The 16,265-nt window shown below is 35.8% G+C and overlaps 1 protein-coding gene across 3 annotated transcripts; it reads right to left on the reverse strand.

The window, feature by feature from the left end:
• Positions 1-1,784: 1,784 nt before the first annotated feature.
• On the reverse strand, positions 1,785-7,084 carry LOC115445686 (tubulin alpha-8 chain). Of its 3 annotated transcripts, XR_003938842.2 has the most exons (10): positions 6,918-7,084; positions 6,145-6,373; positions 5,708-5,880; positions 5,185-5,313; positions 4,534-4,704; positions 4,109-4,249; positions 3,595-3,810; positions 2,993-3,156; positions 2,601-2,793; positions 1,785-2,417 (listed from the first exon to the last, which is right to left on the reverse strand). XR_003938842.2 is itself a non-coding variant. In XM_030172059.2 (9 exons), exons 1-9 carry the CDS (start codon positions 6,918-6,920, stop codon positions 2,661-2,663), a joined length of 1,356 nt encoding a protein of 451 aa, XP_030027919.1. In that variant the 5' UTR covers positions 6,921-7,084; the 3' UTR covers positions 1,785-2,660. The 3 variants fall into 3 exon arrangements, 2 of the variants coding, with proteins under 2 accessions (XP_030027919.1, XP_030027918.1); XM_030172059.2 differs by having other exon boundaries at positions 1,785-2,793; positions 6,145-6,370; XM_030172058.2 differs by having other exon boundaries at positions 1,785-2,793.
• Positions 7,085-16,265: the final 9,181 nt, after the last annotated feature.

The raw sequence follows: 16,265 nt of genomic DNA on the forward strand, positions 1-16,265 counted from the left end.
TTAATAAGTAACACTACGTATAAACATTTTAGGCGTTTGAAAGTGTTACAAATTGATAAAAACTACAAAACAGTGATTAATTAAAACGCTAATTAAAGTGTTTATAAGTATGTAAGGGATATAGAACTAGTTATTGGATGATTGATGAGTTGCTGAAAATATTATTAATGTTTTATATTTACCTTGAATGCCTGGTTTTGAGTCTAGTCAACAGATGGCGTTTATACCGTATGTCCAAAAATGTTAAGTATATTCACCATTTCCCATAGCTCTTACTTTTTTTTCATGACTATTATTTTGTGATTCTATAAAAATAGATCAATGATAACTAGGCTCTGATTTCGACTGACCATAAAAATAAAAGGGACGAATGTATATTATACGAAATGCAATAGCATAATTGATTTACGTCGAGTTTTGTACAAATTTATACAGAGCTAAAACTACCACAATTGTGTAATAAACAATACCTATGCAAAATACTCTTTGGATAAAGCAATGATACCATTTTTTCATCTAATACTATCACTTCAATTAGTACAATACAGCGCCATCTGTTGACGAATAATATCAATACACCCTTTTCGATGTTATTATGATTTTCTTTGTTATTTTAGTTATAATTTTGTAAAATATGTAAAAGGAAATATTTGTAGAGGTTTCAAGTGTTATTTTATTACAATATATAATCACTAAAACATAGTGTTAAATGTATAAAATGTAGATACGAATTATGAAGTTAATTGAATGGACCCTAATTAAAAGTAATATTTTGATGTCTATAATGACATGTTTAATGACTGTTAAAGTGAATACCTTATATTATTATATCAGAATCTCAGCCAAAGTGGGCTATTATGTCACTATAGAGATCCAATAACATAAAACATGTAAATTGATGTAAACGTGTCTTAAACATTGTAGTATATCAGAAATATATGTGTAATATGTAAAATTTATTTTATTTTAAATCTATGACCCACCATTACCCTTTTCTTTCCCGAAACGGTAGGCAAAGACGTAACTAGTGCACTCACTTCTCGCCATATGTGGGTATTTCATCTTGATGTGATGGTAATGACCCTTTGCCTCGTACCAGCCACTATAATTCCAATCTTCGGCCATATTATTATTAAGGTGAAGTTAACGTGACACTGGACGGAAATGCAATATCACTTTACCTGAACCGCAGATCGAACCTGAGACCTCGGTAGGTCGGACCTTATTGTTGCACAGGGGCATAACTACGCCACCGAGGCAGTCAAATTATTATTTGGTTTTATTTTGATTCGCCCTGATTTTCGACGGTCCGACGAATAATTAGCCTCTTTGGAAAGTGGCAAAGCGACAGTGCGGTTAATTACTGTAGTTGTACTTTTTATAATTCTCTTTGAGTTGTACAACATAGGGATTATGGGTCGCATGATCACTATCACACTTTCTGTGTTCTTTATGTCTACGATCCTTCGACTCTCAAAACAATCACATGAAATGCTTGTCATTCTCCTGAGAATGCAACCTCAGGATGCAACTCAATTTTGCTCTAAAGTGCGATATTAGATGAGACGCTCTCAAACTATAGTCAGCATCTTAAGATCATCATCTTGAGAGATAACATCTCAAATAACATCCTAAGTCACGACTTACTACGAATTTGGCAGCAGAGTTTTGTTCAATACAACAATTAATGTGTACTCGAGATTCTACTCAAAAGTGAGACCCATTTATAAATAAATCTCTGGCCGACTAAGACCACATTTATAAATAGCAAAATAAAAAGCAAATTAAAACTGGGCACTTTATTGACAACAACAGACGGGTACAGCAACTTTTTCAACATTTTACAACACAAAAGACAAAACATTACACTTAAAATAACCTCGCACCGCACTCAACGCGACTAGACATTGATACTTGACAAAAATTACTGTAAAAACTGGAAAAAAATATCCATTCGTCATCTCTTCATCCAATATTTGCTATAAAAATTTCAAAAAACTTCCAAATAGAACTAAAAAAACGACATCGCAAGACCACTAGAGGAAGAGATTCACGATTATTGTAATGAAGGAGGCAACACGGATAGTCTCAAATACTTTAAAAAATCAGATAAATAATATTAACAAAACTGGTTTCTAAAATAAGATATAAAAAGTAATGTGAACAAGTCCATAAGATAGGCTCGAAGGACCAAAATTAGCATTCACCATCGTTCTAGACGTTGGGTATAATAACGATCGTTGCAACTCGAGCATCATCCGACCTCAGCGGACATTTTCAAACCTTTAAATAAATTTTGCAGTTCTGCCATAAATAATATTATCAATGCGGCCGCGATTTAGGGGCGTCCGCTGCGGCGGCGACGCTGCGCAGCCACCGAGTAGCGCCGCGTGACACTGCGACACGGCACGGACCTTCTACAATATAAATTATTTCAGTCAAACTAGTGTCTTCAACTTTTCTTGCAATTGCTACTGTTTCATGTGATTCTGCCATCCTTCAAATAAGTAAGGTTATAAAACTGCTTCGAAAAAAAAACCATCTGTAATCTTAAAGCCATGCCATCAAGTCACGCATAGCTCCGGCATCGATGCTTTCACCTCTGGTGTCGGCGCGATGGAGTGCGGGTGTGAGGGCGATGACGTCATAGCCATATGACGTCACTGTTCGTCATCGCAGCCGGGCTGCATGTCCGACGTCTCGATGGCCACTTCGTCGTAGTCCCTCTCGAGCGCCGCTAGGTCCTCCCTCGCTTCTGAGAACTCTCCCTCTTCCATGCCTTCACCGACGTACCTAAAAATACCATTTTTAAAAACGATGGTTCTAACTATTAGTTTCTTGCGCTCGTTAGAATTTTATAATAGATGTAATATTTTTAACCTGAACATTCTAAGATTGAAATGTTTCAGCATTACTAGGTATTACCCGAGGAATTTTCCAACATTCAGATAAAATTAATAGTCCTACAGAGTATTATGAAGTGTGTTCATACCAGTGCACAAACGCCCTCTTGGAGTACATGAGGTCGAACTTGTGGTCGAGCTTGCCCCACGCCTCTGCGATGGCGGTGGTGTTGCTCAGCATGGACGCGGCGCGCTTCACCTGCGCCAGGTCACCGTCCGCCACTACCGATGGCGGCTGGTAGTTTATGCCCACCTGGTAATGTTCAGACGTACTTTATTAGGTTTTGCTAGCGACTCTACAATTGTGAAGTTCTTCCTCATAATAAAAGTCTCATTCTCCTTAGTAAAAACGTTTCTTTTTACTATATCAAGCGCAATGTAACTTAATCCGGGAGTTGAAATGAGTAGAATTTTATTCCATTCTATTGATAAATTCTAAATACATACTTCTAGCAAAAATAAAAACATCTTCACGATTTTTCGAACCAATGAAAGAATACGAACTTTGTAAGTATCCTTCTCCTCTCCATAATCCTCGTTTCTTTTATTATAGAGGGACAGCACCCACCATTCTTCTGGAATAATTAATTTACTGGCAACGTGTCCACTGCACATCCTCACCAACCAAATGCTCGTTTTTTTCAATTGTTCCTCAAACCTTGACCACAAAGAGATACAGGCGCAGACTCACCTTAAACCCAGTGGGACACCAGTCGACGAACCGTATGCCGGCGCGTCCCTTCATGGCCGCGATGGCCGCGTTCACGTCCTTGGGCACGACGTCGCCGCGGTACAGCAGGCAGCACGCCATGTACTTGCCGTCGCGCGGGTCGCACTTCACCATCTGGTTCTGCGGCTCGAACAGCTCCGCCGTGATCTCCGATACCGACATGCCCTCGTGATATGCCTAGGGGCGAGTCATTATATACTGATGTTATTCGTGTTATTAGTCCAATTGCTCAATTGATAAAATAATGATTCTATGATGGAAAATTGTTTTACAATGCTTTAGCCCGAAAGTTAGGTGGACCATCATAAAATATCTACGTATCTTCATAAACACAAGCACGAAGTCCGACAATTTATTAAAATTCCGATTCCCCTCTCAAATGGTAACCTATCACGATTACAGGAAATCGAAATATTTTTATTTCCCATACCCTTCATTATGTATGAAAATAATTTTCTAATAAAAACCTCGATACCTTGTCTGCGGATACGACTGGTGCGTACGCGGCGAGAGGGAAGTGTATCCTGGGGTAGGGCACGAGGTTCGTCTGGAACTCCGTCAGGTCCACGTTCAGCGCGCCGTCGAACCGCAGCGACGCCGTTATTGACGACACCACCTGCATCATCCATTAGTATTGGAAGTTTCATTCAGTACTTCAAATTCTATATGAAGTTTTCATTGTTCATGGATACCCGAGCCAAGCAACATGCTCGTCTCATTTTGACTAATAAAAAATCCTAAGTCGCAGAAAACCCCTCTCTTAAATCACTATTATATATACACTAAGGCACTATTAGAAAATATTATATTTTGTAGGCATTACTTAGATGTAATATTTCAATACCTGGGTTTAGAAGTAAGACTGATACTCATGCTCTATTTATAAATGATTGCACTTACTTGTGAGATGAGCCTGTTGAGGTTAGCGTACGAGGGCCGCTCGATGGAGAGCCGCCGCCTGCAGATGTCGTATATGGCCTCGTTGTCCACCATGAAGGCGCAGTCCGAGTGTCCGATGGTTGCGTGCGTCGTCAGGACCGCGTTGTAAGGCTCCACTACCGCTGTCGATACCTGCACGGGATACAGCCAACGTTTATTATTATATTTTTTTTTTATGTATTACACTTTATATACAAATATTATATGAATGGACTTGATGCATTTTCTACCAGTCAAGCTCTGGGTGCTGCAGAGAGGTTTACACGTGGATCTGATCATAGTTAAGTTACAATTGGCAATATCCTATTAGAAATCACATTTATTAGGGTCAGTCACTACTAGCAAACTTATTTTAATGACACCAAATTCCAAAAGATTGCTGTCAGGTAAGCGATCAGTCATAAAACCAAACTACGGCGGGCCAATCTCATAATGTAGTGGATAAATACCAGAAGAAAAGATGACAGTTCAATACTTACTCCCATACGCGATAAAAGAAGAAGTACATACTAAATCTACATTTTATTTATAGATTACAAATAAAAAACCAAACTTATTACTAGATTACAAATAAACTAATAGGCAATTTTTATTATTGCAATTTCAACTCACTTGTGGTGCAGGATATATAGCGAACTCCAGTTTACTCTTCTTACCGAACTCGTCAGACAGTTTCTCCATTAGCAATGACGTGAATCCGGACCCAGTGCCGCCGCCAAACGAATGGAACACGAAGAAACCCTGCCGCAGTTATATTAGTATCAAATCGCTAAGAACTTTTTGTAAGTATGGAAATCTTAAGTATTACTATATATTGTTACGCATTAAATTGTTAACGATTTTTAAATAAAATCATCCATAGACTAATAAACCACTAGGCAATTTAAACTCGACAGAGGAAGGCTATAGATATGATCCCTACCTTACCTACATGTTATTTATTTTTATTATGCCCATTTTCTCAGTTACCCCTCCCCCGCCCCCGCTATAAAAATCCAATTATTAGTGCATTGATCAGCGCACCTTATCACCGGGCCTAACATCGCATGCCCGGTCCAGTAAAGCCCGTTATCGAACCCACCGTTTCACTTACCACCAGTCTCATTAACCACCTCAGCTATAAAAAACCAATCACCTGCAGTCCAGTGCACTGGTCAGCCAGTTTTCTAACGCGCTCCATCACTGGCCCCAGCACCTCGCGGCCGGTCGAGTAATGCCCGCGCGCGTAGTTATTCGCCGCGTCCTCTTTGCCCGTGATTAGCTGCTCGGGATGGTACAGCTGACGGTATTCGCCTTGACGGACCTCATCTGTGGCGGTTTAATTAAAATTCCTTAATGATCGGAGTTACTGACTCCATATTAGAATCTAGCAAGTTTCAAAACCTTAGATTTTGTAATGAAGATAAAAGATAATGTTAGTTTGTTGATAAGTTTACCGAACGAGAATTCCCTATGTAATTAAAATTTCTAGCATGAAACCAAGTTCAGTTATACTGTTTTCAATTAAACTGTGCTGCTATGAATCATATACCTATCTTTGTTATACATTAGGTGAATATTTTCTAAACTTACCAATAACAGTAGCCTCTAAATCCACCATCACGACCCGTGGTACCATCTTGCCCCTATCAGCCTCTGAGAAGAACGTGTTGAAGCACGAGTCCGCCGCGTTTGGGTCCGTCTCGCACGACGGCAGCGTGCCGTCCGGCTTGATGCCGTGCTCGAGGCAGTACAGCTGCCAGCACGCCACGCCCATCTGCACGCCGGCCTGGCCCACGTGCACCGATATGCACTCCCTCTGCTCAAGTGTAATGGGTTACACGTTAATGCCCTTACTATGGACGAGCTGTGAACTAAAGTGGTGGTAGAAAACGGTTAGCAAAAACTAATTGATGATTTCGTTTGGCTGGCTGACCTAGAAATAAACTGGATTAAGCCATGAAACTATAAAGAAATAAGCGACAGTATTTTACAAGTCACGTGTTTCAAGCCGCATATAAAACCAAATAGAATCGATATCGAAGGAGTCTTGGTTTTTACCGGTTTAGATGAGGTCCAAAAAATATATAATTTTTCACAGTTGATTAATACTGATAAATGTATACATGAAGAAATTTTCAAAATGGCGGCTTGAAGTAGTTATTTGATAGAATTTATAATGCATATCTACAGCTTATTGGATAATTCAAGTTGGCCATGCGTTACCTAAAAAATACTTCCAGAATCGGCATACTACACAAAGCTGATTTGAAAACACAGAAGAAGGAATAAAATACTTACCTTACTTTTGTCTACATAGTATGTAACATCTTCAAAAACTACCAACGTACTACACCAACACTTACCATGATAAAAACTGGTAATTTTGATAGATCTTTTCACAAAATAAATACAACAAAAAACTGTAAAATCAAAAAGATTTAGGTACAAAAATTTAGATATGGACTGAAATTTGGAAAAAAAAATGAGAATCTGCGGCCGTCTGGTCGGTCGCTTGGTCTATTGTTGAAATTAGTTCCATGTTCAAATATTAAAACAATTGTGAATTCGCGTCAGCCAGTAAGATATACCTGTAAAAAGGATTTAATAAATTAAAAATCTTTTTGCATAAAAAGAATATGTTACACCACACACAATACATCGATGATTTTACATAATTTTTAAAGTTTTATGTTTACACCATCCAAGTTATTAATTAATTATTCCTTCGTATTTTGAGTAAACAATTAATAAAAAATATGTTCTAACCTCTAAGTCTTGGGACTTGTTAGTTCCTTTTTATACATATTACCTACCGACTATGTGTGATCATTATATTTTAATTAAAAAATATACCATAACATTCCTCAATATACCAACCTTTCGACATACTTGTACATAAGAGTAAAGAAAATGCGTACTGCACCCAACTGGTCATAGTGTTTGTAAACTGGGCGAGGGTGCAAAGTATCTAAGTAGGGCACAGAACGGGGAGGGACCCCAACAAGTTGAGCTATTAGGGCACAATGCCGATCGATGGGACCCACACACGACCACCCTAACTATTGCTGGTTAATTTACATTTTTGTGTGTCTCGTTAGACGTCAATGTGGTGGAAATTGTTGAAGTTAAAATATTTTTAGTGTCTGCAGAAGTTAGTTATGTCTTCCATGTGTAAAGTAGCGGGTTTCAGACATGAAGTCTATTAACTATTTTTTGTAACTCTAGATGCCATTATTACCAGGACAATAAATGTGGAAAAGAAAAAGGAGTCATCGTAGTACCAAATCAGCCTCGTGAATATTAGAAGAGGGTTAATTTCCCCAACCATTGATAATTAAAAACAGGATGCACCAATAATTCATAACTTTCCGTTTACAAATATTATTTCGTCACGCTTAACCACGACAACTGTTAATCCTTGTAAACATTCAAATGCAAAGTTGGCAGTCCCTATTATTTCAAGTGTTCGTTTTATTTTGAATATATAATTGCGTGATATTGTCACGGCGGGCGTGTTACAATGTGCTTCAGTAAGCGTGACATTCCATTTGTCACGTTGGCTGCTTGTTTGATTTTGCATTATTAATTAAGAAAACCGCTATTTTTGTTTGATATTTCCAATGGGCGTATTACACATGGTATTATTTGGTATCTTACTGATGGTCAAAACCATAACAGCTGCTGCTACTAACCCTTTATCTAGGACTAGTAATACTTTCACTTAATTTCCCTGTTTTATATGTATACTCTAAGTTAAGAACACTTTAAATCGACACCTGAAAAATCGATCTAAACTCTTCTCTCGTGTTTAGCATATTTTTTTCCAATATTACTCTCAGTAATAGCTATAAGTAAATAGATTTTCAGTACAACAAGGTTTTGACAAATGATGTATTCGTGAGGGGAGATGGAAATCTGATAGCATTGTACACAACGATAGTTATCTCAGCGATTATCGCTAATGTGACGAGATGTCTTATCTCCCTCCGAGCACACTCTGAGCTTAAATATGAATCTGACACATTTTTGTCACCTGCAGACAAACAATTGCAGAACCCATAGCTTGGTTTCATAAAAAAACACATTTTTTTATTGTTTGAATGGCGAGATGAGCTTTGCGTTCGCTTGATGGTAAGCGATACGACCGCCCATAAACACTAGAAACACTATCCAACACCTTGAATTACAAAGTATTATTTGGTATTCCACTGCGCTCGCCATCTTGAGACATGAGGAGGTAAGTCTTATTATGTCCAGTAGTTACACTGGCTACAATGTCCTTCAAACCGGGACACAACAGTGACTACACATTGCTGCTTGGCGGCAGAAATAAACATTGCAGTTGTACCTATCCAGGTGGACTCTCACATAATATGAGAGATCTACCATCAGTAAATCATATCAACAATATTAGTAAAAGCACCGTTATGTTTATCTTTAAATTGCTATTTAAATAGGTATGTTACATTCGAATGCAATCGTGATCCAGCATCAGATTTTTCTCTTACTTGATTATGGGTAACTTTAGATTCTTTAAATCCGAAGTTTCGAAATAATGCCAATGTTTCCTCAAAATCTATATAATTAATTTCCAACAACCTATTAGATTTTTTTTAAATAAATATGAACGTACATTTTTGTTGCCCCCTCGACCTGGATATGCCCGTATGTATTAGTGCTTATTTTGATTTTTTATCAACATCAAATTTGAAATTACCCATCCGCATGACAATCCCCGGTCATAAAGGACCGAGGTGTGTCCCGTACAAAAAATCCCATTTGGTCTACGGAGGCGGAATAATGAGTGCTTTTTACCGGCTAATCCGGATCAGATAAAGCCGTAATGCGATGTTCGTTTGATATTCATGATGCTTGGACGAGTCGCGAGGGATTTGCTGATGTATGTGGGTGAATGCCATGGTGTGACGTTCAGTCTTATAGATTGATAATGAATTTTCATGGAAAACAATTGCTACTTTCCATTCGGGTGGAATATCTGCAAAGAAAACGCGTGATAGAGAATATAGATTCAATTATTATAATGAGTCATTTTGAATACAATCTGAATACTACAATAAATTAAATTAATTTTACATAATGTACGAATACTTATTGTAAAAAAATGGGTTGCTAATTTATTGATTCGTCCACTATGCTGTCTAATTGGTGTTTTAGAAGCAAAAAAAAATCTATACTATTGATGTTGTATTTTATTATTTCAGACAGCTATCGATTTCAAACACTAAAAAATTTACATCCCTGTATAGCCTGGATAAATCAATCAATGTGTATTAAAACTACGAAGCTAAATTTCTAAGTAATAAAAGTAAACGGCAGTAGTAAAATAGGACAATGAAGTCCGTAATTAAATCTTGAGCTGGGATGTAGGGGTGCAAAGCCAGGTGCCCCCGTACAACCGCTCACAAAAGCATTCGTTGACTCGCATTGTAGTTTAGTTTGAATGGAACGGGAGTTAGAATGAGCTGTTTGTGACAAAGAAAACTTTGTTTTTGTTATTATTTATTGTAACTGGAAGTCCTGGTTGACAAAATTTTCACGAAAATGTAATTTTCCGATATAAAACATTTTAGGTTTCCAGATATATTTTTGATATACTGAACTTCGTCATAATTTAATTGGTTTATTTTTATAAATTTAGCATAGGTTTAATGTAATATTTTTAAAAAATCTTTCAATTCTCCAGAAATAATTCATTAAAATGAAATAAAAATCGAGTCATCAATCGTTTTATTTCTCATTTTTTCCCCTCGAGAGTACCGCTTAAAACCAACAGCGCTTTCCCTGGCATGTTTTTTGGTCGAAATATAGTTTTTTCGATAAAAATTTCGCCAATGAATGGAATGCATTGTTCGCCGTGCACCGATGCGTTCGCGACAGATGCACGCGCGGTGTCGCCGACAAACGATAAGGGTAAACGGTTTGACACCACGACAATCGGTCATGACGGATTTTGAAGGTACTGTTCAACAAACATTGTATTTTGGACAAACTTGGGAGGGGTAGGAGAGAAGAAATTATGTAGTGTGTGTTGAAATACTAAATCGATTTTCATGTATAAGTTTATAGTCGACCAATGAGGAGGCCAACGAACCATCAGCTTCATCGTAAGCCACACGACTGTCCATGAGTAATAAAACTACAAACTATAACTTTGAAATGTAAGGTTCTACTTTTATACTGCACTTTGTTCGGAGATGGCGGCAGGAATAGACTTCTTGGTGGCATCTACCTTACCTATACCAGTTTCCCATTATTATATTACTACCTGGGTGTTTGATATTAGACAATTCCAAGTTGAAAAATATGTGTCATCTATCTCACAATTATTTTCCTGACAGTTTTCGCTAGATATCATGATAATTTTGTCATAAATTAATGATGATTTAAGGCGTTTATTATAATGATTATTCATATAAATATTGATAATAACATCAAATAAATTATTTATGTATTACTGCCTAACTTGTGAAATAGGCGTGATATTGGGTAATTGGTCACGCGTGGGTGTTACAGTGGCATTTTGGTTCCAAACTTAAATACGTATTATACGCTTGTCCAAGTGTGATTACTGATTTCCTAAAATAAAATGTTACTTAATCGCATACTAATCATGGTAGCATTGTTTACTATTGTAAACTAAATTGGTTACTAACCTCCATCTTATTATATACCTTTGGAGTTAAGTCTAACAGCACGGGTAATAAGATATCTAGATATCATATTAATATTATATTTCCCTCTTGTTTGTCATAATATCTTTGGTTTCCTGCTATTATGTTATAGGAAATGCATCATTATAATGTTTGTAGAGCCGTCTGTATTTTTTATTCCATATTATAATTACTCAATCCACTAGTTAAAATAATAATCTTTTTTAGAGATTCTCCGAGTCTAATGTTCGGTATTTTATATTTCAGAAGTTGTATTAACGATTTGAAAAAATATATAATAATTTGATGGTTTAAAAATAGGGTTGTAGACCATGATCACAACTCGGCATCAGTTACGCCACATGTCTCGTCTTAAACATTTGTTGGCCACTGTTTAATAAAACGTTTAATTGATACCAATCTGGTTAATACCGACACTCAATGCCACGTGACGGCCGCGTGGTCACACTTGCTGGCACGTGGCGGAGTGTGGCGCTGGGCGGCGCGGCGTGTGCCTATCATTACACGAGTATTTGGCCATATCGTTTGTAGATTTGTTGTTATAAGGATATAATTATTTAATAACTTATTAATCGATTATAATCTGAAGAAGCCTGTGGTAGAAGTGTTTTGACTTAGGTTCTTATGTAAAATTTTATCGATTATAGTTTGGCCTGCGGAGAAAAGTTTTTAAGTTATGATAAATTAATTTTGTATTTTGCGTTACTTGGAACTACGTTGTAAAATGTCTCATAAATAAAGTGATCGTCATGACTATTTTGTAGTGAATAGTGCATTACTTTATTCCCGACGGCTGTTATTTTTTTACATTATACGCATTACCTACGCAATACCAATTCTACTAAAAAATTTAAAGACATAATGCATGCAGGGAAGCATAATAATAAGCTAATGAACCATGTTGTTGGTCATAATATATTATAATATTTATTACCCGTGTGAATATTTCCCCATATTAGTATTAATCCAAAACTCCGTACCTAAATAGACACTTGAGATTTTTTACCAGTGCTTGCATTATCCCATTTTGCAACCACTAAAAATGACACGCACGGTCTCAAGTGGGATAATGATGACAATTACATGACATTTAAAAAGCCATCCAGTTATGATAGGGTTCATTTTTGGCATAAGTTTCGTGTGAAAGTTATGGTTTGTGTATTTTTATTGGCACAAGTATCTATAATGATCATGAGTTTACTCCCACGGTTCAAAATTCAAGTATTTTATGGTGTGACAATAATAATATAATTGATTATCGCCATCGAGCTATCGCAGTTTAGGTAACGTTAATGCTTTTTTCTTTTAGTGCTATGTATTTTATTTATGACTCTCACTTAAAAATATAATGTGTATGTATGTACGTCAACTCTAAAATTACTTCAGTTTATGCTCTGGTTGCTGCAAACTGAAAATGACTGGTAGAGTTTAATTAAATTAACATATACAAAGTAATGTAGTCGCTATAATAATTATGTTACAGGCAATAAGTGTTATGAGTGACCCATGACTGATGGGATGAACATGTAATTTATCCTATAGCAAGTAATACCTACCCTTTAACAAATAACAGTAAGATCGCCAGCTAAAACCCTGGTTTACGAAGAACTGATTGACTCTATGGGTACTTTATTTATTACTCTAATAGGTATTAAGTCTTTTAAAATCCTTCATTCACACCAGTCATGATAATGTGCTTCGAACCGAAGTGCTTGTATCCCGTTGGCGGTTGGATAGAACGTTGGCACTTAAGGTTATAGCTTAAGGTCCATTTTTCATACATTTTGTTTCACCTTTAATCTGGGTAACTAAACAAGTATTGGCAAGTAAAGAATTTAAATTCACGTCTAGTTAGTGATTAGTTCTCGCAGTTGAAAGAAAAACGTAAAATAATTAATATGCATGGATATTTCGGCCTTTAAAATTTCATCATATTAAATTTTAAAGGCCGAAATATCCATGCATATTAATTATTTTTACGTTTTTCTTTCAACTGCGAGAAATAATCACTAACTAGACGTGAATTTAAATTCTTTACTTGTCAATACTTGTTTAGTTACCCAGATTAAAGGTGAAACAAAATGTATGAAAATGGACCTTAAGCTATAAGTTCTCGTATATAAAGGTCGTACCTACCAGTAAAGTAATCTTCATTGTAATTTTATTTAATATGTTACATATTAGTTTAAATTTATATTAGCACTTACTATTGCTCGCGGCTTCGCCCACGTGAAGAAGTTTTCCGGGATACATTTGTTTTCCGACTTACTTGATATGTATCGTTATATTATGTCCAAATTATACAAAATTATTATAAATTATAGCCTATGTGTTATTCTGATGTATTTATAACCAATATTATTGTACAGTTTCATCCAAATCCGTTCAGTATTTTTTTTCGTGATCTTTCACGAAAGTTGTGAAAGTTTGCATATTTGTTCCTCTTGGAACAAATATGCATTCATGTATCCTCACAAACTTTTGCATTTATAATATTAGTAGCATAGCACCAGATATTAAAATTGTACAATTTAATGGTCGAGTGATTTTCATCTGATCTACAGATGTACACTCGACGTTCAAACTTAACTATTATCTTTATAAACAAACCAACACAGATACAGTTGATTTTCAATCAATCTCAAGAGCTTGGGGTACCACTGGACTTGTGTGCCAAATGTTACAAATACAATGATGGTAAACGAAACTTACCCTTAGCATTAAGAGATAGAGTTGAGTTTTATCTGTTGTAGTTTTTTTTACACGCAATGGTTAATATGCAGTTGTTTAAATTGTTATTGCATAGATATAAGGTGTATAATTGATTAGATGAGCGAAATATAATTTTGTATTCTTATAGAGTGTTTACGGGTGGTGTAAAGTAAATAAGCCCTCAAAACTTTGGATGAATGCAATTTTGTTTAATATTATTGATTTGAATTTGTAACAGTTGCATCAAATTATTTTTTGTGATAAATTAGCTAAGTATAAAAATTGTGTATTATGAACCTACGTAGCTTATTAATTCTGTTGTGAAGTGTATCAAGTCTCTCAATATCTTACTTAGTAAAACTATTTAATATTTTGAAATTATTATTGCGCGGTATTGTATCCATAACGTGAATTTGTATATTATTTTTACGACGATTTGTAATTTGGTGTTAATCATGATTCAAGTATCATCAAACACGATAGGAAGATTATCGGTGAAGTTACGCACAAATTAATCATACGCAGTCACATCTTTTATCCCCGATATGATAGGCAGGTGTAATTGGTGCACCCATTTTCCGCTGTGTGTATTTCGTCCCATGATGTGATGATCGGGCACAATTTCGGACTCCAGGCTAATACTGAGTGGAAAAACCTAATATCACCCGACCCGGGATCGAACCTGAGACCCTGAGTTTTGACAGCTCTGAGTGCTGAAACTGCAGTCATACCATAATACAATTATGCCACCGAGGCAGTCATTAAAAAAACAATTAAATTAAACAAGTGCTTTGACGCTTAATAATAAAGGAAACTATTATACTTAGGCGCCAAATATTTTAGCTTCTGGAAATAATATGAGGTAACGATTTCTGTTTGACGATGAATTTAAATATATAGCCAGCTTAGCCACTAAATTCAATATGCTAGTAGCAAATTATGGTAAATCAATAAATACTGAACATTTATTTAGCCTCATAAATAATGTATGATATTTGCACTACGTCTAAACTGTCATGTCAATAATTCTCTTTATTTCATTGACCATCTTTATAGACCTTCGCTGGTTGTTTAGCAACCCTACTTTCTATACTGTTTGTGCCACAAATGGGGGATGTCATGGCTCTTTTTAAGATGGTCTCTATAACTTATATCCCTTGGAAAATAGTTTTTATTCTATTCCACCACGATTGAAATTGCAATGCACATATGATTTAATGTAAATAGTTGTACAGATGTTAGAACCAATTTGCGGTGGACACCAATTCATCTTTCGGTATTAAATGTATAAAATGACATTTCATTGGCTGATCTATGATGAACAGTGGTTTACTTTATATGTTATTATTATTAGCCACACTATTTTTCTGGTTACAAGGGATAAAACAAATATGAAAGAATCGGTGATGGTATGTTTACTTATTAGAGTCAGTATTTAAAGGTAATTTTTGTGCATATAATTCATAATCGCCCAAAGACCATTAATAATCATAGGAAACCGAATTAAGCACCTGATGTATAATCTTGCATTGGCATATATTGTTTTCATGTAAACCAAAAATATCTATAATGATTTTTACTATACATAAATTTTACTTCACAAACAACCAAACACATAGTCCATCAAAAAAACATTAAAAATCTTCAAACGAGTTAATAAAAATCACCCCATGATTCAATTTAAAAAACTAAAGCTAACTTAAATATTGGCTTAAAGTTGTGTACACACTGCCCTGGGCTACCGGCAATGAATTTTAAACATGAAAGTACAAACAAACGGACAGACAAAGCACCAATTAGCCGCAGGCGAGGATTCTGGACATTTGATATCAAACATGTGTATTTGTAATGGTGGTATAAAAAAAACAGGGTTAATGAACTTTGGAATATTTTGTTTAAAATGAATTTGTAAGAGAATAGAAATGTTTTATTTTTATCGAAAATATAATGAATATACTTACTAGCTTTTGCTCGCGGCTTCACCCGCGTGAAGGAGTTTTCCGGGATAAAAGTCCCACTATATGTATATTCTTCCAGGATAAATGTAGCCTGTACCCTTCCCAGGGTCTTAAACATTCTTCATACTAAATTTCATAAAAGTTCATTCAGTAGATTGTGAGGAAATCAATTACATACAGACAGACAGAAAAGCGGACTTTGTTTTATAATATGTATAGATATAAATTACGTATAGTGTCAATCTAATATTATTATCGTTAGAAAACCATTCAAATATGTCTTAGTTCTATTATTAATATCTCACGAAAATAAGTGCGTATGCACCAGTCAACAAACGCCTACGAATAT

This window comes from Manduca sexta, chromosome 26, assembly GCF_014839805.1.
Source record: "Manduca sexta isolate Smith_Timp_Sample1 chromosome 26, JHU_Msex_v1.0, whole genome shotgun sequence".
In the NCBI taxonomy this organism is placed as follows: Eukaryota; Metazoa; Arthropoda; class Insecta; order Lepidoptera; family Sphingidae; genus Manduca; species Manduca sexta.

Coding starts and splice junctions, on each gene's coding strand:
- LOC115445686 (XM_030172058.2), bottom strand. Junction 3,811..4,108: donor CAGTCGTATCCGCAGACAAG/GTATCGAGGTTT, acceptor ACTCGCCCCTAG/GCATATCACGAGGGCATGTC. Junction 2,794..2,992: donor AAGAGGGCGTTTGTGCACTG/GTATGAACACAC, acceptor TGGTATTTTTAG/GTACGTCGGTGAAGGCATGG.